Source organism: Pseudonaja textilis, chromosome 2, assembly GCF_049901715.1.
Source record: "Pseudonaja textilis isolate UNSWEBS1 chromosome 2, rPseTex1.2, whole genome shotgun sequence".
Classification (NCBI taxonomy): Eukaryota; Metazoa; Chordata; class Lepidosauria; order Squamata; family Elapidae; genus Pseudonaja; species Pseudonaja textilis.
In genome coordinates, this window is record NC_141991.1 from 4570008 (window position 1) to 4594278 (window position 24271).

General features: G+C 41.1%; 1 protein-coding gene across 2 annotated transcripts; it reads left to right on the forward strand.

Annotated features, from left to right (window-relative positions):
- The first annotated feature begins 632 nt into the window (after positions 1–632).
- LOC113453870 (uncharacterized) lies at positions 633–22530 on the forward strand. Of its 2 annotated transcripts, XM_087927732.1 has the most exons (7): positions 652–719; positions 1196–1715; positions 1965–2079; positions 2189–2256; positions 4723–4852; positions 18010–20188; positions 20273–21959. In XM_087927732.1, exons 2-7 carry the CDS (start codon positions 1302–1304, stop codon positions 20436–20438), a joined length of 3072 nt encoding a protein of 1023 aa, XP_087783858.1. In that variant the 5' UTR covers positions 652–719; positions 1196–1301; the 3' UTR covers positions 20439–21959. The 2 variants fall into 2 exon arrangements, with proteins under 2 accessions (XP_087783857.1, XP_087783858.1); XM_087927731.1 differs by having other exon boundaries at positions 633–719; positions 18010–22530.
- Positions 22531–24271: the final 1741 nt, after the last annotated feature.

Genomic DNA, 24271 nt, shown 5'->3' on the forward strand with positions numbered 1-24271 from the left:
AGGATCTTCCTTCTCTTTCATCCCAAGAGGCTGGGAGGGGTCTCTGCCTTTTCTGCTGCCCACTTTGCTGAGAGGCTGAGCAACTTAATTTGAGAAGGGCAGCTGCATGTATTGAATTAAAGAAAAAAAATTAAAACCATTTTCCTGATTGTGGCCTTCCTGCCTGTGTCCCATCTGCCTCCCCTTCAGGCAGGAGATCCCAACAACCGAAGGACACAAGCTGGGTTTCCAACAGAGGCTCCTGGTCCTCGTCTTCTGACTCCCCAGCTGTTTCTGACGGGATTTGGAGCCTTTTGAGGCCTCACACGACCTCTGAAGAGCTTTCAGGGCAGCTGTTTTGCTTCCTGAACAGGGAGGAGAGGAAGACGGAGAAAGTACCACCTCTGGAGACGTCGAAGCCTTTGTCGGGCAGGGAAACATGGAGAGGGGCCTTTCCTCCTACTCCCAAGCCCATCATTCCCGCCCTCCCCCTCCCACACGGTATTCTTTCCTGCCCTTTCTACAATCATGGCACCACCACCAGGGGTCGCCCTCTGCCAGGAGAAGGGAACTCCAGTCGCTTTCCCATTGGTCCACTGGAGGGGGAACTTAACAGCTGGATTTGAAGGGGAGATCGGGAAGGAAGTGACATCACAAAGGCTTGCCGCTCTAGGATGTCGCACTCGCTGCCCTTTACCCCGGGACTCAGCAGAGCGTAGAGGTGCTGCGGGAGTTTGGTGGTGAGAGATCCCGAAGTGCTCCGGGTGAGGGAGGTGACTCTTCCCGGGCAAAGGGAGGCGGAGGAGGGAGAGACCCGCGCCCGGCTCTCCTCCGCCTTTAACCCCGGATCCCATGCACCCCAGCCGCCCTCTCCCTGCAGGGGGAAGCGGGGATGCCACGAAGGCGCCGGGGCCCCATTCCCGCCCCGTGTCTGGGGAAGCGCCTCTAGTGGGGGGAGCGGAGGGTCGGCCTTGCGGAGGCCCAGCAGGAGAGGAGAAAAGCTGGGCGAGATGGAGGCAGGATTCGCACCCGGCTCCCCGAGGGCCCGGTCCTGTCTCCGGAGGGGGAGAGAAGCTGGGAGGCCTCTTCAGCTGCCTTCTTCTCGGCACTGCTTGGAGGGGACCTCGGCCCTGCGCTAGGATGAGCCGCTTGGGGCTCCGGGCAGGTTAGGTCAAGGTTGCTCAGTGGCTTAATTCCACTTTCAAACAATTTGCAGGGATCCGTTGTGCAGTCCCAGAAATGATCCTTTGAAGGAAAAGGCACCTGGAGATCCACGAGAGTCCTTGGACCCATTTGGAGCTGCTCTGCCGAAAAGAGGAAGGATGGAGACACAACCTTTTGCAAAGGAAGGAAGCGGAAAAGTCTCTTCAGCTGTTCAGCCTGCAAAGGGTGGGGAGATCTGGACCAGAACTGGGCAGAAGATCCTGGAGGAAGAAACAATCCTCCGTTCAGAAGTTCAGACCTGGAACGTCATCCAATACCAGGACGCTGAGGGTCCTCGAGGATTTTGCAGCCGACTCCATGACTTTAGTAGGCGATGGCTGGGACCAGAAAAGCACACCAAAGCCCAGATGCTGGACCTGGTGGTTCTGGAGCAGCTCCTGTTCCATCTGCCCCCAGAGATGGAGAACTGGGTGCGGGAATGTGGAACAGAGACCAGCTCCCAGGCAGTGGCCCTGGCAGAAGGCTTCCTCCTGAGCCAGGCAGAGGAGCAGAAGGAGCAGGTAAAGTTGCAGGTGAGACAATTTAGGGAGCTCCAAAGGGAATAGAGAATGTGTTTGAATACTTCACTCCTCTTTCCCAAACTTCTCTGACAATAATATGCGTTGATATCCCACCAATTCTTGTAGGACACTGTTCCACTGTTTTCTCACTCAGCCACAATGGATGGATATTGAGGTCTTTGACGTTGAGTTCCGAATATAAGAATCCACTTCATGTCATGTGGTGTACATTAATTCTTTTTTCCTTCTTCCTATTTGAAGGGCTGCACTGTGGAGATCAGAGATCCTGAGGGAAAGAAGAACCCATCAAATTCCCCTCAGGAGCTATTTTTTAGGAGGATCCCTTGGGAAGATCCAAGTCAGGACACTGCAGGAGGTAACAGAAGATCCTCCAATTACCCTTCTCTCTTATCTTCGGTCTCTATTCTCTTTTATAGAATACCTCCTATTTTATTACGCATTTTGAAATTATTTATTCCTTACAGACAAACAAAGAATGAAGTTTTCTGGTTTTTATGACGGAGATCAAGTAGCGGTTGAATCTCCAAATCAAGTAAGAAAGGGAAAAGTTATTAAATTTGTATTCTCCCTTCAGGAAGTAAAATGGGTGTATGGAGTGCTCTCCTTCTATTCCCCCCCACCTTGTTTGGACTGGATTATTTTTGTGTTCTTCCACAACATGGACGTCACAATAGCAGGTTCAAGTTGGCTTCCTCTGGTTATCTTGTTCTGCTATGTACTCCTCCAACTTTGCGTTTACAAGAAGCACTTCTTTTGAAGTCCTTCAAAAATTAGGAATAAATGTATCACAATGGCAGGAATTGTTAGACCCTTGTTCTTTTTGTAATTTATCAACCTCAAAAGGTACACATTAACAGATTTGGAAAGTACCTTGTACGTCATCTAGTCCAACCCCACTACACCATTTCTAAGAATTGGCAGTCTAGTCTCTTCTTGAAAGCTCCCATTGATGAAGCTCCCACAATTTCTGAAGGAAACTTCTGTTCCATTGGTTGATTGCTTTCACTGTCAGAAAAAGGTCTATTTATTTCCAGGTTGAATTTCTCCTTGTTCAGTTTCCATCCATTATTCCTTGCCTGGCCTTCAGGTGCTTGACCCCCTCGTCTCTGTGCCAGCCCCTCAAACATTGGAACACTGCTATCATGTCTCCCCTGGTCCTTTCCTTCACTAGATTAGCCATGTCCAATTCCTTTAACTGTTCATTGCATGTTTTAACTTCCAGTCCCTTAATTATCTTGGTTGCTCTTCTCTGCACTCTTTCTAGAATCATAAGATCTTTTTTAAATTGTGGCAACAATACTGAATGCAGTATTCCTAAGTGAGGTTCTACCAAGTCATTTTAAAGTGGTATTAACATTTCATGTGATCTTGATTCTATCCCTCTCTTAATGCAGCCTATGATTCTGTTGGGATTTTTTGGCAACTGTAGCACACTACTGGATCACGTTTAAGCTATCGTCAATTAGGGCTCCAAGATCCCTGTTCTACTTACTACTTTTGAGCCAAGTATCTCCTATGCCCATGCATTTGGTTTTTCTTTCCTAAATGTAGCACATTACATTTCTCACCATTGAATTTCATTTTGTTAGAAGGTGCCAATCTGTCGATCCTTCTATATCTCAAGCCTATCTTGTGGAGTGTTGGTATTCCTGTCCATTTGGTTTTGTTTGCAAATTTGATGTGTTCCCCTTCTATTTCCTTGTCTAAATCATTGATGAAGTTGAACTTATCTTGCTGTTCTTTCTTTCCTCCTGTTCTTTCTTTTTACCTATGCAAGGGTCCTCTTTGTGGACTATAGTTAAGCATTCAATACCATCATTCCAGACATTCTTGTGACTAAATTAAACCAGCTAGCAGTACCCGAACATACTTGTAAGTGGATCCTAAGCTTCTTAAGAGACAGGAAGCAGCAGGTGAAGCTAGGCAGAATCACATCTGATACCTGTACAATTAGCACAGCCCCTCCAAGGCTGTGTGTTTTTACCACTTCTCCCTATATTCCAATAACTGCATCTCAAACGATCCATCTGTTAAAATACTGAAGTTAGCAGATGATACAATAGTTATTGGTCGCATTCAAGACAACAATGAATCTGCATACAGACGGAAGGTTGTACAATTTGCCTTGTGCAACCGGAACGTGGAACTGAACACACTCAAAACCGTAGAAATGGTGGTAGATTTTAGGAGAAATACTACCACCTCTTACAATACTAGACAACACAGTAGAGACATTCAAATTTCTAGGTTCTATCATATCACAAGATCTAAAATTGACACCTAACATCAAAAACGTTAGCAAAAAAGCACAACAAAGAATGTTCTTTCTGCGCCAACTCAGAAAGCTCAAACTGCCCAAGGAGTTGCTGATTCAGTTCTACAGAGTAATTATTGAGTCTGTATCTGCACCTCCATGACTGTCTGGTTTGGTTTGCAACCCAACAAGACAGACACAGACTGTAGAAAAAACAATTACTACCAATCTGCCTTCCATTGAGGACCTGTATACAGCACGAGTCAAAAAGAAGGCTGTGAAAATATTTACAGACCCCTCACATCTTGGACATCAACTGTTTCAACTCCTACCGTCAAAATGATGCTATAGAGCACTGCACACCACAACAGCTATAGAGTTTTCCCCCAAATGCCATCATTCTGCTAAACAAATAATTCCCTCAACACTCTCTATTTACAATGTCTGCATTAGTATTAAGATAAAACCTCCCATCCTTCCTTTCACCCATCTCCTCCCACTTATGATTGTATGACTGTAACTTTGTTGCTTGTATCCTAACCATTTTATTGACTGTTTCCGAGTATGATTTGATTGCCTATTGTACCCTATGACTATTATTAAGTGTTGTACCTTATGATTCTTGACAAATATATCTTTCTTTTATGTACACTGAGAGCATATGCACCAATACAAATTCCTTGTGTCTCCAATCACACTTGGCCAATAAAGTATTCTATTCTATTCTATTTTTTTCATGTTCAGGGGAGTCCGGTGTCCTTTGATGAGGTAGCTGTGTATTTCTCTGAGGAAGAATGGTCTCAGCTGGATCCTGACCAAAAAGCGCTACATTCTGAAGTCATGCTTGAAAACCATAGGAACGTGGTCTCTTTGGGTAAGAGTTTTCTTGTCCAAAATCAGAGATTTCAAGAAAGCAGATTATGGTTACTATTTATTAAAAAAATCACTAATCAGATACCATCTCTTCCAGTGATGGGATTCAAATATCTTTTTACTACCGGTTCTGTGGGCATGGCTTATTTGGTGGGTGTGGCTTGGTGGTCATGTGACTGGGTGGTCATGGCTTGGTGGTCATGTGACTGGGTGGGCGTGGCCAACTCAACATCACTCATGTCAAGGGGTGTTTCGTCCAGTACCTCCCCTCCCAACCACTCGTTATTCTCAGCCTCAATGTATCTTCTGTAAAAAAAAAATAATCACTTTTTTTTTACTTTATTATCTGCATCCACATACTATATATGTACTTTTATGGACCACTGAAAGGAGGAAATGGCTCACATGCTTTGCCCAAGTAGTGTGATAGGCAGGTCACAAAATAGGGTTTAGGTGTTGCCACAAAGAAGGGGGGGACAATGTATTTTCCAAAGCAGCAGAAGGCAAAACAAGAAGCAGTGGATCCAAACTGAACAAAGAAGAAGCAACCTAAAATTAAGGAGAAATTTCCTGACAGTGAGAACAATTAACCAGTGGAACTGCTTGTCTCCAGAAGTTCTGGATGCTCCAACCCTGGAGGTTTTCAAGATGAGGCTGGACAGTCATTTCTCTGAAATGGTATCAGTCAGGCAACCTTGGCAACTTTAAGACTTGTGGACTTCAACTCCCAAAATTCTGGTAGGAATTCTGGGAGTTGAAGTCCAGAAGTCTTAAAGTTGCTAAGGTTGGAGACCCCTGGTATAGGGTCCCCTCCAAAGATTATTCTGACACCTTTGCCTGGCCCTCCATTCAGACTTGGCATCCTCAGTTTTCTTGCCTGAAAAGAGGGTTGGACTAAAAGACCTCCAAAGTCCCTTTCAATTCTGTTATTCAATTATTCCTAAGTTAAATAGCTAAGACCCTCATTGGGACCCTCTCTCTTTTGCTCCCTCTGGTCTAATGGGTTAATAAGATTTTTAGAAACCTGCAGTTGAAAATTCTTTGTCTCCTTACACTGAAGACCCAATTTCATTTGGAATTTAATCCCAAACTGATTGCCCTTTTAGCATTTCTCTTGATACTTCTCCAAAATGCGCCCCCAAGAAGCCATATCTCTCCCCCGAGGTTGGATCCCAATCCTATTCAAGAACAAAGTTGTCATGAAATGTGACTCAAAGAATCCTAGGGTACAGGTGATCCCTGAGTTATGACAGTTCACTAAGCCAGTGGTTGCCAAACAGTGGGCCATGGCCCACTGGTGGTCTGTGAAAAAATCTTGGTGGTCCACAGAGAAATGTCCCCCCCAAAGCAATTAATCCAGGCTGCATGGGAATACAAGGCTATGCTGCCCACATAGCCTACCCATCCACTGGTCCCCACCCTTCGGCTGAACGCAAACCTGCAAAAAGCAGCGCATTTCTCACCAGCCAGGACGAGATAATGGTGCTATTGCAGCAAGAGGCGGCTGGCGGCACAGGCAGGCTGAAGCATTGATGATGATGACTGGAAGGTTCAGGAGCACCATGTTACTTGCATTTGCACAGCACTCCCATATCTTCCAGCTTGCCTTTCCTGCCCTGGGCTCTTCCTTGATAGTTGCGGGCTGTAGGAACGGCTCAGGGCAGGAAAAGTACCTGCTGGTGGTGGTAGAAGGGGGCAGAGTGGGCAAGTTTACGCTCACCATCCAGTTCAAATGTCTTTTGAATCCCAGCAGTATTAAATCCTCCCTCTTTCCCCTGAAAGGATGAGAGAACCCCTCCTTCCCCTTCGCTCTGCCCCAGTTATAATTAATTAATTTATGATTTTGTTATATTTAAATAAGGATTTTTATATACATACATACATACATACACTTTCAAATATTAAATTTATGTTTAATATAAAAATAAAATTTTATGTTAAATATTTTTTAAAATATTTTTTTAAAAATTTAAATATATTTTTTTTAAAAATTCACATTAGTGGTCCTTGGGATTTAAAAGTATGAGTTTGGTGGTCCCTGAGGTCCAAAAGTTTGATGACCGCTGCACTAAGTGACTGTATCAAGTTACGACCTAGCCCAAGAACTTAAGACTCAGTTCTGAAATTACAAATGCTGCAGCACCACAGCTGTTATTTACACTTACAAATGGCAGCAGAGGCTCTGCAACAATAATCACCCTACCTATAACCCCACCCCACTCTGCTTGGATTTACATTGCGACGATGTAGTGATTCTTTTGCCTGCTTTGGTGCATTTGCAGAAAGAAAAGGCCTAATGTAGTGAGAGATTGCCGAGATCAGTAGTGGAAATCTTACACAAAAGATCTCACGTGATCTCGCACTACAGTACTGTAGGCCTCCGTTCACTGCTAACCAAGGCCTGCACAGGACCCAGGGCAAAATGCTTTGCAAACAAAGGGAAGGCCCCTTTGTTTTCAAAGACTTTTGCCCTGGATCTCGTGTAGTCCTCAGTTCTTAAAAGAACAGAGGCCTAAAGTACTGCAGTGCAAGATAATATGAAATTAGTAGCCTGAGATCTTGCACTATTGGTCTCGTGATATCTCACACTAAAGTAGTTTAGGCCTCCATTCTGTGCGAACAGATGCCTGTACCAGATCTGGCCAAAAAACCCCTTGCAAGCCAATGAGATGAAATAGCCATTCTTGAAGCCTCCCATACTTTCCAGTCTAAGCACAAATAGTGTTTACAAGCCAATGGGAGGCTTCAAGCAAGGGACTTCACTCCAAAGTCTCATCACTGGGATCAAGGAATGTACCGAGTGGGAGTCTTGCCTGCCAGACAGTCATGCAGCGCTGGTCCAAGGTGCATCGAGGTAGAAGAAACTTAAAAATTGTTTCAGTTCTCACTGGTATCTACTGAAATTAACCCACCTCAATAAATCAATCAATAAAACAAAATAAATAAAGCTTAGGACAGTGCTGGCTCTTCCTTTGTATCGGAGATGAGCACCACCCCTTAGAGCTGGAAACAAGTAGCATGTATGTGCGAAGGGAACCTTTACCTTTAATAAAGTTTTCTCGTAATTCTTCCTTGGATGTTTCCCGTAATTATTCCTTAACTCAAAACAGACATTGTGAGATTTGCATATATAGAGATAATTGTAAAGAATGAGATGTTTTCTAGATATTTTCAAAGCTTTCATGACTAATTTAGAAATCATCGACTTCCGGTTTGAGCTTCTTCGGCGATGGACTGAATCTGCGATCGTGCACGGATTCAATCGAGTGAATCGAGTGCCCTGAGCCAGCTGGATTTGGGGCTAAGCCATCCCGTAGAGGTGGTGAAGAGGGGGGAAACCGCCAGCAGGCCGAGGAGAGCCGCACCTCTCCTCCTCACCTGGCCATTATTCCCTTTCCCAAAGGCAGTTGCAGCAGTGGTCAGAAATGGCCACATCAAAGAAGAACTCAACTGGAAAAGAATGGGCAGGAGGAAGATAAGAACAGAAAGTTTTGGTTGATTGGGTTGAACTGAAAAAGCAACAACGTAAGGTACCCTGGAATTTGAACTATAAAAAATAAAATTGTTCCCAAAGAAGACTTTGAAGCAGCGAAGGAGAGAGGGAAGGGAAAGGATTTGGCTTTTTTCCCCCTTCCCTTCCTTATACTGACAGCTAAGACATTTAAGTAAGAAATTGACAAAAATCCACTTCGACATCAATAGGCATTTAAGCTGAAAATAAAATGTCAAAGGGATAATAAAGACTTTTGGATACTCAAAAACCTTTAAAAGCAGGAAAGGAGAGAAAAGGAAAGAATAAAAGGGTGGGATCTGGAAAAATGGAGGAGACTGCCTGGAACTAAAAGGAACTTATAGTGAAACCTTAACAAGATTCCTAAAACATACAATCTAACTGAAATTTTATAACAAAATAATAGAACCCCAGGAAGAGAAAGTGGAAAAAAGAAGCAAGAAGAAACAGCTTTTGATCATTTGCATTACTTGGTGATTTTTGGATTCTTGGCTATCGGATTTAAATGACTAAAATAAATTGGGTGGTTGTTTAAAAGTATTTAAAATGGCATCACTTTTAGAAGAACTGAAAATGGAACTTAAAAAACAAAGAAGATGCACAAGAAGGAAGAGGTTCTTTTGGCTTTGTATTTCAATTTTTAGAAATGGAGATCTGGAACTATGAGAAAACAACAAACACTTGTAGAACAAGGTCGGGACAAAGAATCAGGATAAAAGATGATGTAAAGCTGTTCAATACCCCAGATAATACTGCTACCCTTCAAAAAGATCTTGACTATGTAACAAAATGGTCAAACAAATGGCAACTTCAAATCTCAACAAATAAATGCTCTGTCTTACATATTGGCAAAAAAATCAGAAAATAAAATACAAGCTGAATAGTCAAGACCTTGTTGATGATCCAAGCTCTGTAAAGGACCTTGGAATACTCATCTCTAATGATCTAAGTGCTAGAGCCCACTGTAACTACATAGCGCAAAAGGCATTCAGAGTTATTAACCTAATCCTACATAGCTTTTTCTCTGACAATATATTACTTACTAACTAGAGCATACAAAACATATGCTAGACCAATACTTGAATACAGCTCATCAGTCTGGAACCCGCATTATGTATCTGATATTAATACAGTTGAGAAAGTCCAGAAATATTTCACAAGAAGAGTTCTCTACTCTACTCGTTGTAGAATACCTATGCCACCAGACTTGAAATTCTAGACCTAGAAAACATTGAATTACGCTGTCTTCGGTCTGATCTAAGTATGGTATATAAAATCATATATTGCAATGACTTACCTGTCAGTGAATACTTCAGCTTCAACCATAACAACACAAGAGCACACAATAGATACAAACTCAAGGTTAACCGCACCAAACTTGATTGCAGGAAATACGACTTCATCAAGAGTGGTCAATGTCTGAAATACTCTACCTGACTCTGTGGTTTCTTCCCCAAACCCCAAAAACTTTAACCTAAGACTGTCTACTATTGACCTCACTTCTTTCCTAAGAGGTCTGTAGGGGGCGTGCATAAGCGCATCAATGTACCTACTGTCCCTGTCCTATTGTTTCTTTTATTTTTCTTATATGTACCCTTTTCATGCATTCATAACTTTTCATGCATACATATACTTACACCTATTATCTTGTAAGTGGTTGACAAATCAAAATAAATAAATAAGAAGCCATCTTTAATGATCAAGTTACTTTATGTAAGGGGGAAAAAGGAAAAGGGGAAAGAGAGTGAAAAATTTAAGATTTGAAAAAACAGCCAAAAAACAAAGAATAGTTTGAAAAATAATTACAATATTAGGAAGCAACACAAGAGAGGATTACAGAAGACAGAAACAGGATATAGAGAAACAGGGAAAATGTATAAGGATTGAAAGTATAACCCTATTTAGAGATAATCGGTAAAAATTTAATTGAAAAAGGGATTCTGCAAAGGTACATAAGATAGTATTGTTATATTAGAAATAGAAATAATTTTAGAAAATATGAAACAGTGTATGATTAAAATGATGAATAAAATACTTATGGTAATGCAGTGGAATGTTTATTAATAAATAAATGAAATAAGGAGAATTAAATGAAATTAGGAAAGGATGGGAACATTTTAATTGTTATGATTTATAAAAATATAAGTGAAGAGAAATATATATAAAAAAAGAATTAATTATGGAAACCTTATAAGTATTCCCAAGGAAGTACGATATTCAATTGAAAATAATTGTTAAAGACATTAAGATTCTAACTAATATTAATGATAGAATTGAGTTGGAATGGAATTAGTGTTTTATTTACTATTGTTATATATATATATCTAAATTCAATTATATATCTTTTTCTAAGTTTCAATGTCTTTCTAATCATTATATTTATACTTTTGTCTGTCCTGTTTCAATTTCATATTATCTTTTCTCATTAAACAAATTTTCCCCTGTAGTTACTAATTGGAGTATAACACCTTTATATATATATATATATATATATATATATATATATATGTAGATCTTTGGTTGTTCGGGTTTTCTCCCGCGTAAGATTTGAAGTATCTAGGCAACGTTTCGATGAAGTCTCATTCATCATCTTCAGGCTTCTGTCTCCAGCTCTGTGCTTCTCAGAGTAATGGAGATTGCAGCTGCTTCCTCCTTTTAACTGCCAGTGGGGTGGAACTTGATTGGGTGGGGGCTTGGCTGTGTTCTGATTGGGTGGGGTGTGTTCTCATTGGTAGGGGTTTGGCTGTGTTCTGATTGGTTGGGGGTTAGCCGTGTTCTGATTGGTTGGAGGCGTGTTCTGTTCAGGAGGGGCTTGGTTGTGCTCAGGTTAGTTTTAGTTGCTGGGGATTTGAGCTAGAGAGTTGTGATCTTGCTGTTTGGCTTCTAGTTCGTGGTCCTGCTGCATCTTCATAGTGGGTGTTGGTTTGCTTCATGTATGGCTCAGAGGGGTTTGAAGTGGGTAGTGATGCAGCTGCAGTGCAGCTTCTGGTCCATGGTCGTTTCTCATTTTCTGAATGGGTGGGAGTCTGTTTTCTACATGGAAGTGTGGTGGTGGCATCTTGTGTGGCTCTCATGGGTGTGGGTCCAGTGTCCTTCTTCATGTTAGGTACTCGTCTGTTCATGAGGGCGGGTTTCCAAATGGCTGGAAGGCGGGAGGTGTCATCTCGTTTGTTCATGCTGTGTGGGCGTTTTTTCTATCTCTATGGCTTCTCTGATTATTCTGCTGTTGAAGTGTTCGGTTTTGGCGATAGTTCTGGTATTTTTAAAATCAATTTCATGTCCTGTGGCTTTGAGGTGTTGGACCAGGGAAGAGGTCGTTTCTTCTTTTTGATTGAGTTCTTATGTTCTTCAATGCGTGCGCTTATTCTTCTGTTAGTTTGTCCAATGTATGTGTTAGGGCAGGCTGTGCAGGGGATTTCGTATACTCCTTGGTTTTCTAATTCGATTTTGTCTTTGGGGTTTCTTAGGATGGTGGATATTTTTTTGTTTGTGCAGAATGCTGTTTAATGAGATGTTTTTCAAGTAGCATGTTTCAAGGGAAGCTTTACCTTTAATAAAGATTTTTGAAAATCATCGACTTCCGGTTTAATGATTCCTTCTCAAAACGACGATGGACTGAGATCTGCGATGCGTGCTGAGATTCAATCGATGAATCAAAGTGCCCTGAGCGTAATTTAGAGGCTAAGCTCATCCGTAGAGAGTGGTGAAGAGAAACTTCGCCAGCAGGCCGAGGGAGCTGGCCGCACCTCTCCTCCTCACCTGACCATTATTCCCTTTCCCAAAGGCAGTTGCAGCAGTGGTCAGAAATGGCCACATCAAAGAAGAACTCAACTGGAAAAGAATGGGCAGGAGGAAGATAAGAACAGAAAGTTTTGGTTGATTGGGTTGAACTGAAAAAGCAACAACGTAAGGTACCCTGGAATTTGAACTATAAAAATAAAATTGTTCCCAAAGAAGACTTTGAAGCAGCGAAGGAGAGAGGGAAGGAAAGGATTTGGCTTTTTCCCCCTTCCCTTCCTTATACTGACAGCTAAGACATTTAAGTAAGAAATTGACAAAAATCCACTTCGACATCAATAGGCATTTAAGCTGAAAATAAAATGTCAAAGGGATAATAAAGACTTTTGGATACTCAAAAACCTTTAAAAGCAGGAAAGGAGAGAAAAGGAAAGAATAAAAGGGTGGGATCTGGAAAAATGGAGGAGACTGCCTGGAACTAAAAGGAACTTATAGTGAAACCTTAACAAGATTCCTAAAACATACAATCTAACTGAAATTTTATAACAAAATAATAGAACCCCAGGAAGAGAAAGTGGAAAAAAAGAAGCAAGAAGAAACAGCTTTTGATCATTTGCATTACTTGGTGATTTTTGGATTCTTGGCTATCGGATTTAAATGACTAAAATAAATTGGGTGGTTGTTTAAAAGTATTTAAAATGGCATCACTTTTAGAAGAACTGAAAATGGAACTTAAAAACAAAGAAGATGCACAAGAAGGAAGAGGTTCTTTTGGCTTTGTATTTCAATTTTTAGAAATGGAGATCTGGAACTATGAGAAAACAACAAACACTTGTAGAACAAGGTCGGGACAAAGAATCAGGATAAAAGATGATGTAAAGCTGTTCAATACCCCAGATAATACTGCTACCCTTCAAAAGATCTTGACTATGTAACAAAATGGTCAAACAAATGGCAACTTCAAATCTCAACAAATAAATGCTCTGTCTTACATATTGGCAAAAAATCAGAAAATAAAATACAAGCTGAATAGTCAAGACCTTGTTGATGATCCAAGCTCTGTAAAGGACCTTGGAATACTCATCTCTAATGATCTAAGTGCTAGAGCCCACTGTAACTACATAGCGCCGCAAAAGGCATTCAGAGTTATTAACCTAATCCTACATAGCTTTTTCTCTGACAATATATTACTTACTAACTAGAGCATACAAAACATATGCTAGACCAATACTTGAATACAGCTCATCAGTCTGGAACCCGCATTATGTATCTGATATTAATACAGTTGAGAAAGTCCAGAAATATTTCACAAGAAGAGTTCTCTACTCTACTGCGTTGTAGAATACCTATGCCACCAGACTTGAAATTCTAGACCTAGAAAACATTGAATTACGCTGTCTTCGGTCTGATCTAAGTATGGTATATAAAATCATATATTGCAATGACTTACCTGTCAGTGAATACTTCAGCTTCAACCATAACAACACAAGAGCACACAATAGATACAAACTCAAGGTTAACCGCACCAAACTTGATTGCAGGAAATACGACTTCATCAAGAGTGGTCAATGTCTGAAATACTCTACCTGACTCTGTGGTTTCTTCCCAAACCCAAAAACTTTAACCTAAGACTGTCTACTATTGACCTCACCCCTTTCCTAAGAGGTCTGTAGGGGCGTGCATAAAGCGCATCAATGTACCTACTGTCCCTGTCCTATTGTTTCTTTTATTTTTCTTATATGTACCCTTTTCATGCATTCATAACTTTTCATGCATACATATACTTACACCTATTATCTTGTAAGTGGTTGACAAATCAAAATAAATAAATAAGAAGCCATCTTTAATGATCAAGTTACTTTATGTAAGGGGAAAAAAGGAAAAGGGAAAGAGAGTGAAAAATTTAAGATTTGAAAAACAGCCAAAAAACAAAGAATAGTTTGAAAAATAATTACAATATTAGGAAGCAACACAAGAGAGGATTACAGAAGACAGAAACAGGATATAGAGAAACAGGAAAATGTATAAGGATTGAAAGTATAACCCTATTTAGAGATAATCGGTAAAATTTAATTGAAAAAGGATTCTGCAAGGTACATAAGATAGTATTGTTATATTAGAAATAGAAATAATTTTAGAAAATATGAAACAGTGTATGATTAAAATGATGAATAAAATACTTATGGTAATGCAGTGGAATGTTTATTAATAAATAAATGAAATAAGGAGAATTAAATGAAATTAGGAAAGGATGGGAACATTTTAATTGTTATGATTTATAAAAATATAAGTGAAGAGAAATATATATAAAAAAGAATTAATTATGGAAACCTTATAAGTATTCCCAAGGAAGTACGATATTCAATTGAAAATAATTGTTAAAGACATTAAGATTCTAACTAATATTAATGATAGAATTGAGTTGGAATGGAATTAGTGTTTTATTTACTATTGTTATATATATATCTAAATTCAATTATATATCTTTTTCTAAGTTTCAATGTCTTTCTAATCATTATATTTATACTTTTGTCTGTCCTGTTTCAATTTCATATTATCTTTTCTCATTAAACAAATTTTCCCCTGTAGTTACTAATTGGAGTATAACACCTTTATATATATATATTTATATCTGTTTTCTACATGGAAGTGTGGTGGTGGCATCTTGTGTGGCTCTCATGGGTGTGGGTCTGGTGTCCTTCTTCATGTTAGGTACTCGTCTGTTCATGAGGCGGGTTTCCAAATGGCTGGAAGGCGGGAGGTGTCATCTCGTTTGTTCATGCTGTGTGGGCGTTTTCTATCTCTATGGCTTCTCTAGATTATTCTGCTGTTGAAGTGTTCGGTTTTTGGCGATAGTTCTGGTATTTTTAAAATCAATTTCATGTCCTGTGGCTTTGAGGTGTTGGACCAGGGAAGAGGTCGTTTCTTCTTTTTTGATTGAGTTCTTATGTTCTTCAATGCGTGCATTTATTCTTCTGTTAGTTTGTCCAATGTATGTGGTAGGGCAGGCAGTGCAGGGATTTCGTATACTCCTTGGTTTTCTAATTCGATTTTGTCTTTGGGGTTTCTTAGGATGGTGGATATTTTTCTGTTTGTGCAGAATGCTGTTTTGATGTTGTGTTTTTGGAGGATCTTGCTAATTTTGTCTGTAGTGCCTTTTATATATGGGAGGAGGGCTTTGCCGTTTTCTTGTTCTCTGTCTTGGATTTTGGTTGGGGTTTCTTTTTGGATTAGGTGGGTAATCTTCTTTCTTTGGAATCCATTGGCTGTAAGTATGCGTTGGTGAGAGTGTGTAGTTCGGTTTTTGGTGTTGTTCATCGGCTAAGCATTTTGTTCTGGAGATGAGTGTCTTGGCTCGGAATTGATCTGTGCTGGGTGGTGGTGTGAGAGTGCATGTAGATAGCGGTTAGTATGTGTTTTCTTCTGGTGTGGCCAGATTATGAAGGTGTCATCGTATCTGAGCCAGAGTTTGGGTTTGTGGTCGTATTTTTCTAGAGCTTGTGTTTCAAAGTGTTCCATGTAGAGGTTTGCGATGACAGGTGAGAGGGGTGATGGCTCAGATACGTAGATGACACCTTCATAATCTGGCCACACGGGAAAGAAAAACTGAACAACTTCCTCACACACCTCAACAGCCTACACCCCAAAATACAATTCACCATGGAAACAGAAACCAACAACCAACTTCCCTTCCTAGATGTCTTGGTATACAAAAGATCCAATGGCTCCCTAGGACACACCATCTACCAGAAGAAAACACATACTAACCGCTATCTACATGCACTCTCACACCACCACCCAGCACAGATCAATTCCGTAGCCAAGACACTCATCTCCAGAACAAAATGCTTAGCCGATGAACAACACCAAAAAACCGAACTACACACTCTCACCAACGTACTTACAGCCAATGGATTCCAAAGAAAGAAGATTACCCACCTAATCCAAAAAGAAACCCCAACCAAAATCCAAGACAGAGAACAAGAAAACGGCAAAGCCCTCCTCCCATATATAAAAGGCACTACAGACAAAATTAGCAAGATCCTCCAAAAACACAACATCAAAACAGCATTCTGCACAAACAGAAAAATATCCACCATCCTAAGAAACCCCAAAGACAAAATCGAATTAGAAAACCAAGGAGTATACGAAATCCCTGCACTGCCTGCCCTACCACATACATTGGACAAACTAACAGAAGAATAAATGCACGCATTGAAGAACATAAGAACTCAATCAAAAAGAAGAAACGACCTCTTCCCTGGTCCAACACCTCAAAGCCACAGGACATGAAATTGATTTTAAAAATACCAGAACTATCGCCAAAACCGAACACTTCAACAGCAGAATAATCAGAGAAGCCATAGAGATAGAAAAACGCCCACACAGCATGAACAAACGAGATGACACCTCCCGCCTTCCAGCCATTTGGAAACCCGCCCTCATGAACAGACGAGTACCTAACATGAAGAAGGACACCAGACCCACACCCATGAGAGCCACACAAGATGCCACCACCACACTTCCATGTAGAAAACAGACTCTCACCCACTCAGAAGATGAGACACGACCATGGACCAGAAGCTGCACTACAGCTGCATCACTACCCACTTCAAACCCCTCCGAGCCATACATGAAGCAAACCGACACCCACTATGAAGATGCAGCACGACCACGAACTCGAAGCCAAACAGCAAGATCACAACTCACCAGCTCAAACCCCCAGCAACTAAGACTAACCGAAGCACAACCAAGCCCCCACCTGAACAGAACACGCCTCCTACCAATCAGAACACGGCTAACCCCCAACCAATCAGAACACAACCAAACCCCTACCAATGAGAACACCCCCACCCAATCAGAACACAGCCAAGCCCCCACCCAATCAAGTCCCACCCCCACTGGCAGTTAAAAGGAGGAAGCAGCTGCAATCTCACATTACTCTGAGAAGCACAGAGCCGGAGACAGAAGCCTGAAGATGATGAATGAGACTTCATCGAAAGCGTTGCCTAGATACTTTGAATCTTATGCGGGAGAAAACCCGAACAACCAAAGATCCATATATATATATATATATATATATATATATATATATATATATATATATATTCTCTGAGGTTCTTGCGGGTATTTGTATGTGGATCTTTGGTTGTTCGGGTTTTCTCCTGCGTAAGATTCGAAGTATCTAGGCAACGTTTCGATGAAGTCTCATTCATCATCTTCAGGCTTTTGTCTTCGGCTCTTGCTTCTCAGACTGATGTGAGGAAGAAGCAGCTGCAATTTAAAAGCACAACTACAATGACGTGGGAAAATACCCGAACAAAGCTGAATACCACATACATACATACATACATACATACATACATACATATATATATAAAGGTGTTATACTCCAATTAGTAACTACAGGGGAAAATTTGTTTAATGAGAAAAGATAATATGAAATTGAAACAGGACAGACAAAAGTATAAATATAATGATTAGAAAGACATTGAAACTTAGAAAAAGATATATAATTGAATTTAGATATGAGAAAACTAAAAATGAACTTGAGAAAACCAAGGGAGGGGAAAAATTATGGAGAAAATGTTAAAATAGTAATAAGATATGGAACAGAACACAAAGATGAATATAAAATTGAGTTTGTGTCTGTATGGAGAAGTGATAACCCAGGATCATGATATTCTCAAAAAAAGATGTTTTATTTTTATTATGTTTTTGTGAACACCCAAATAAAATTTATATTAAAAAAAATTAGAAATCATCATGTCTACATTACACCACTGTAAGCATGCAAACATACAACCTAATGGAATTTCTGAGAAACTCAGAAGGAAATTCACTTGACTGTACAATTTGATCTTTTTTTCTGACCTTGTTATTATTTTCACTTCTCTTTTGCTTTAAAGGTAACAATGGACAGGAGGATCAAGATTCCTGTAAACCATTCCAAGTGATGACTGTTAAAGATGGAATGGAGAAGTTTGTAATTCGAACAGAATTCGAAAGCCATGAGAGAATCCAGTCAAATAAATGGAATCAGGAAATTTCATCTTCCACTGATGCTCCTATGCAAGACTTTCTTGCTGGGCAAGAGAAAATAAGGAAAAAGTATATTGGGAAAAGTGTGAACCCAATGAAAGCTAAACTACAAGTAAAAGAATACTATTTGAGCCAAAACAAAGGAGAAGATGCAATAAGAAGATACAACAGACAAAATTACGATGAGACATTCATTCCTTTTCTTGGAAATAAGTTCCTTATATCTCAAAAAGTGAATGACACAAAAGAGAAGCCTTATAAATGTTTGGAATGTGGAACATGTTTTAGAACAAACAGGCAACTTACTTCCCATGCAAGGATTCATACTTGGAAGAAGTCCTACAAATGCAGAGAGTGTGGTAACACGTTCAGAAAATGGAGTAATCTTATTTCCCATAAAATGATCCACCCAGGAGAGAAACCATATAAATGCATGGAGTGTGGAAAGACCTTTGCTTACAACAGTAGACTTACTATCCACAAAAGGCTCCACACTGGAGAGAAGCCATTTAAATGCATGGAATGTGGAAAGAGCTTTGCTGAAAGAGGTAATCTTATTTCCCATAAGATGATCCACACATGGGAGAAGCCGTATAAATGCACGGAGTGTGGAAAGTCCTTTGCTTACAACAGTAGACTTACTATCCACAAAAGGCTCCACACAGGCGAGAAGCCATTTAAATGCATGGAATGTGGAAAGACTTTTGCTCAAAAATGTACTCTTATTACCCATAAGGTGATCCACACAGGGGAGAAGCGGTATAAATGCATGGAATGTGGAAAGACCTTTGCTTATAATAGTGGACTTACAATCCACAAAAGGATCCACACAGGGGAGAAGCCATATAAATGCTTGGAGTGTGGAAAGACCTTTGCTCTGAGCAGTAGACTCACTATCCACAAAATGATCCACACAGGAGAGAAGCCATATAAATGCATGGAGTGTGGGAAGACCTTTGCTCAAAGTGGTCATCTTATTTCCCATAAGATGATTCATACAGGGGAGAAGCCATATAAATGCACTGAGTGTGGAAAGACCTTTGCTCAGAGCAGTGGACTTAGTTACCACACCAAGATCCACACAGGGGAGAAGCCGTATAAATGCATGGAGTGTGGAAAGACCTTTGCTCATAAAAGTGACCTAAGAATACACAAAATGATCCACGCAGGGGAAAAACCATTTAAATGCATGGAGTGTGGAAAGACTTTTGCTCAAAGGAGGAGTTTTATGTCCCATAAGATGATCCACACAGGGGAGAAGCCATATAAATGCATCGAGTGTGGAAAGACTTTTGCTCAAAGTGGTCATCTCATTTCCCATAAGATGATACACACAGGAGAGAAGCCGTATAAATGCATGGAGTGTGGAAAAACCTTTGCTCAAAAATGTACCCTTATTTCCCACAAGGTGATCCATACAGGGGAGAAGCCATATAAATGCATGGAATGTGGAAAGACCTTTGCTCGAAGAGGTACTCTTATTCGACATAAAATGATCCACACAGGGGAGAAGCCATATAAATGCATGGAATGTGGAAAGACTTTTGCTCGTGGGAGTTGTGTAAAAATACACAAAAAGATCCACACAGCAGAGAAGCCATTTAAATGCATGGAATGTGGAAAGACCTTTGCTCAAAGCAATGACCTTAAAATACACAAAAGGATCCACACAGGGGAGAGGCCGTATAAATGCATGGAATGTGGGAAGGCCTTTGCTCAGAGCGGTGGACTTAGGTACCACAACAAGACCCACACAGGAGAGAAACCATATAAATGCATGGAGTGTGGAAAGACCTTTGCTTACAACAGTACACTTACTGTCCACAAACGGCTCCACACAGGGGAGAAGCCATTTAAATGCATGGAATGTGGGAAGACTTTTGCTCGAAGAGGTCAACTTATTCTACATATGATGATCCACACAGGGGAGAAGCCTTATAAATGCATGGAGTGTGGAAAGACCTTTGCTCGAAGATATCATCTTATTTCCCATAGGATGAGCCACACAGGGGAGAAGCCGTATAAATGCATGGAGTGTGGAAAGACCTTTGCTCAGAGCGGTGGACTTAGGTACCACAACAAGATTCACACAGGAGAGAAACCATATAAATGCATGCATTGTGGAAAGACATTTGCTCGGAAGTATGGTCTTACTTGCCACAACAAAATCCACACAGGGGAGAGGCCATATAAATGCATGGAATGTGGAAAAAGCTTTGCTCAGAATAGTAATCTTACTTCTCATAAAAGGATACATGCTCGGGAGAAACTATATAGCAATAGCAATTCCACTTAAGACTTATATACCACAATGATTTACCACACACTATGAGCAGTTTACAAAGTCAGCCTATGGTCCCCAGCAATCTATCTTTATCCATCTCAGAAGGATGGGAGCTGAATCATGAGCCTGTCAGAATCAAACTCCTAGCTGTGGGCAATTAGCCTGTAGTAGTGCATTCTAACCTCTGAACCACCATGTCTCTATAGATTTTTATGTGTATGTTGTGCCTTTCTGATCCAAATGAGACAAGATTGAATCCAACAAATTGAAATTTAATATGGAGAAAAGTAAGATTTTACACCTGGCCAGGAAGAACCTGAAACTTGGCTCAAAAATAGTAAGTGTGAAAGGGTCCTTGGAGTCTGAATGGATGATCGCTTAAGCACGAATCCCCTGTGTGCAACAGCAGCCAAAAAATTAATATCATCCTTGGTTGTTTAAACAGAGGCATAGAATCAAAACCACATGAAGTATTAGTAGCGTTTCATAAAGCCTTAGTAAGACCACACCTGGAATACTGCTACTATTTTGGGTCATCACATTACAAAAAAATGTTGAAACTTTGGAAGAAGTGTAAAGAAGAGAAGCTAAGCTGAAGGCCTGAAGACTAAAACAAGAATGGTTACAGGAACTGGGCATGGCTAGTTTAGTGACGAGAAGTACCAAGGGAGACAGGATAGCAGTCTTCCAACATTTAAGAGGCTGCCACAGAGAGGAGGGAACCAAGCTATTTTCCAAGGCACCTGAATGCCAAAGAAGGAATAATAGATGAAAACTGATCAAGGAGAGATTCAACCTAGAAAAATCAACCAATAGAACAGAATTCCTTCAGAAGGTGTGGGAGCTTCATCACTGCTGGCTTTCAAGAAGAGATTGGACTGCCATTTGTTAGAAATGGTATAGGGTCTCCTGCTTGAGCAAGCGGTTGGACTAGATCAGTGGTCCCCAACCTTTGTTGTACCAGGGACCAGTTTCATGCACAAACACTTTTTCAAGGAGGGTGGGGGGAGTCCGAGTTTGGTGGTTTGTTTGCAGACGTTTCATTACCTGACTAGGTAACATCTGATATTGTTACCTAGTCGGGTAATAAAACGTCTGCCAGCAAACCACCAAGTTCAGGGAGCGCCAATTCCTCCTCATTGCAACCCTGAGTGACAGATATTCTCTTCTATTGGGACATTTAAAACGGGGGTTTCAGCTGCACATTCAGGAACTGCCCTGGGCTGAGCCTCCCTCACTCAGCCTCATCCCTCAGGTGTCTACCTCGTTCCTCTCTTAGTTGCTCTCTCGCTCCTCCACCAGCCCAGGAAGAAACTGCTTCAAAGAAGCCGGCAGGGTGGCTTTTCCTGTTGGCGCAGCTCCTCCGAAACGCCCGTATATTTGCCTCTTTTACTCAGCTGAAGCTGCTCTGAAACCACCAGAAACGAAGGCAGGCAGGCAGGCAGGCAGGCAGGCAGAACGGAGCACTGGATTGAACCTGGATTGATTGGCGGCGGGGTGGGGGTGAATGGGCGCTTCGGAAGAGCTGCGCTGACAGGAAAAGCCACGATGCCAGCTTCTTTGAAGTAGTGGAAAAGCAAGAGAGCGACTGAGAAAGAAATGGTGTAGGGTCTCCTGCTTGACCAAGCGGTGTGCTTACATGTCTCTTAAGAAGAGACTGGAAATGATATAAGATCTCCTGCTTAAGCAAGGGGCTGGACTAGAAGAGCTGCAAGTTCCCTTCCAGCTGTAATCTGATTTTGATTTTGTATCCTCAATCCCTTCTTGTGCTTTTTAGGTAAGTAGGAGGTTTTAAAAGAAAAATGAGTATCAGTGGAGTTTAAGGTTATCATTTGGCTTGAAAGTGATGCGTGGATGCCAATATTTAAGCTGTGGAGATCGCAAGAAACTTTTATTTGATGAGTATATCCACTAGAGCAGAGTTGCGGTCAGAAATGCATTAGTCCTGAATCCCTTACTATTTTCAAATTTTCTTAGTTTGCTTATATTGTAGAAATCTACCTTTCCACCATGCTTCTTCACATTATGTAATGCAAGTAACATGAGAACAGAAACCATAAGGAGAATGGGGTTGTTGTGATGCTGAATTAAAGAATGGAACTCACAGGCTCTTTGTCCTAATTTGGTGGTGATCTTTCCTTGCCTTCCCTCATGTTGCCCATCTCTGGACATAATCATATCAATATCTTTTTTCTAAAAGTGAGGTCTCCAGAACTGGACACAGTATTCCAAATGGTGTCTCACTAAAGTGGGGTAAAACCTCCTTGATGTTGGTACATCTAGTGATGCATCCCAGAATTTTTTTTGCCTTCACAGCTGCCTGGCCACACTGTTTACTTATTTTGCAGGGTTTTTCTTAGTGCCATAGTAACTTTTTTCACACAGTTGTGTAAAAAAAAAAGTGCTGCTTGAACTCATTTACTGAAATGCAAGAGCTCTAGCATTGTGGAAATATGTATAAATTTGTGTATCTTCCGAGCATTCTCCACACATGGAGCGTTACAACAAGTAGTTTTATTAAATCAGTAGTAGGAAATGTGGATGCATATTAAGTTCCCATAGCTAGGCAGCCTACTCAATCCTTGATTTACAGTGATTTATTATGCAAACATTGGAAGTTACACAGGCAACAAATGATATTTCTGACTACTTATTCCTCCTTCTCCCACTCCTCCCAAATTAGGCATACTCCAGGGAGTGAAAATCACTCCAGTGTGCTAACATTGCAAATGATCAATCAAGAAGGAAGATCTTTGGTAATAAATGGGGACCAAAATAACATGAAATTAAGAAGACTATTCAATTCAAATTCAAAAAACTATTTCAGTCCTTCCTGATGAAACATGTAGAAATGCATGTCTCGGCTGAAGCCATGGGTGACCAGGCAGGCTGACTCCTCTGCGGCATCTTGGCAGGCTCTACTTTGGCCCCAAGCTTTCGAGGCTTGTCCGATTGAACCCCTCTGGGTGTTCTTCCAGGCCCTGGCTGTATGATGCCATGTGGAACCTCCAAGTCCCTGACTCATCCAGGCTCTGGTCCTCTCTGGATGGCGGTGATAACTGGCTTCCTCCTCATCATCGGGAAGTTCCATACTCAGAACCTTGGCACTTGAAGTCTTCCTTCACCCGGCACAGGTCCCTAGTGGCCAGCGATTTGCTGTGAGTTTTTGGCTAGGTGCCCACTGACCAGAGGGCTCTGGTGCTGCTTCGCCCACCTGCTGGGTGTCCATGGGAATCTGCAGGCTCTCCAGGAGGCCAGCACAGTAGTCATCCACTTCATTTCCCCTTTTCCCCAATTCTGCTGTCTTCCCTGAGTCGTCTTGTTCCTTGGGTAGACCGAGTGAGCAACATTGTGTTTCCTGTATTGGAGGCTATTAGTGCGGCTTGGCTTTGGGTAAACGGATGACTATCATTTATTAGGAAGCATGAATAGAAGAGATGACTCCATCAGACTGTCAATTATCTGGAAGCCTGCAGTCACAAACAAAAGAATCTCCACACCACAAACCAAGCAAACACCTGGGCATAAACAGACCCAATACCTCCAACTTAAACACACCCCAACCAGGCACCCAGATTAAACCTAGCTTCCTAATAAATGATAGCCATCTGTTTACCCAAAGCCAAGCCGCACTAAAAGCCTCCAATATAGGAAACAATGTTGCCAGCCAATCAAGATAAAAAAAGCTACAAAACAGACAGAAGATATTAGAAACACCAATCAAGCACAACACAGCAAACTCCAAGACCAATAAACACAGACCAAGACTCCCAACCAATCAGGATGAAGAAAAAACCATTCTGGCACAGGGTAGGCTAGCACCAAATTTAAAACAAAAACAGCTG

Bases quoted from the DNA above. Each gene is read 5' to 3' on its own strand.
- LOC113453870 (XM_087927731.1), top strand. From the start codon at position 1,302: ATGGAGACACAACCTTTTGCAAAGGAAGGAAGCGGAAAAGTCTCTTCA. The intron at 1,716-1,964 runs GTGAGACAATTT...TCCTATTTGAAG, and splicing joins AGGAGCAGGTAAAGTTGCAG to GGCTGCACTGTGGAGATCAG. The intron at 2,080-2,188 runs GTAACAGAAGAT...TATTCCTTACAG, and splicing joins AAGTCAGGACACTGCAGGAG to ACAAACAAAGAATGAAGTTT.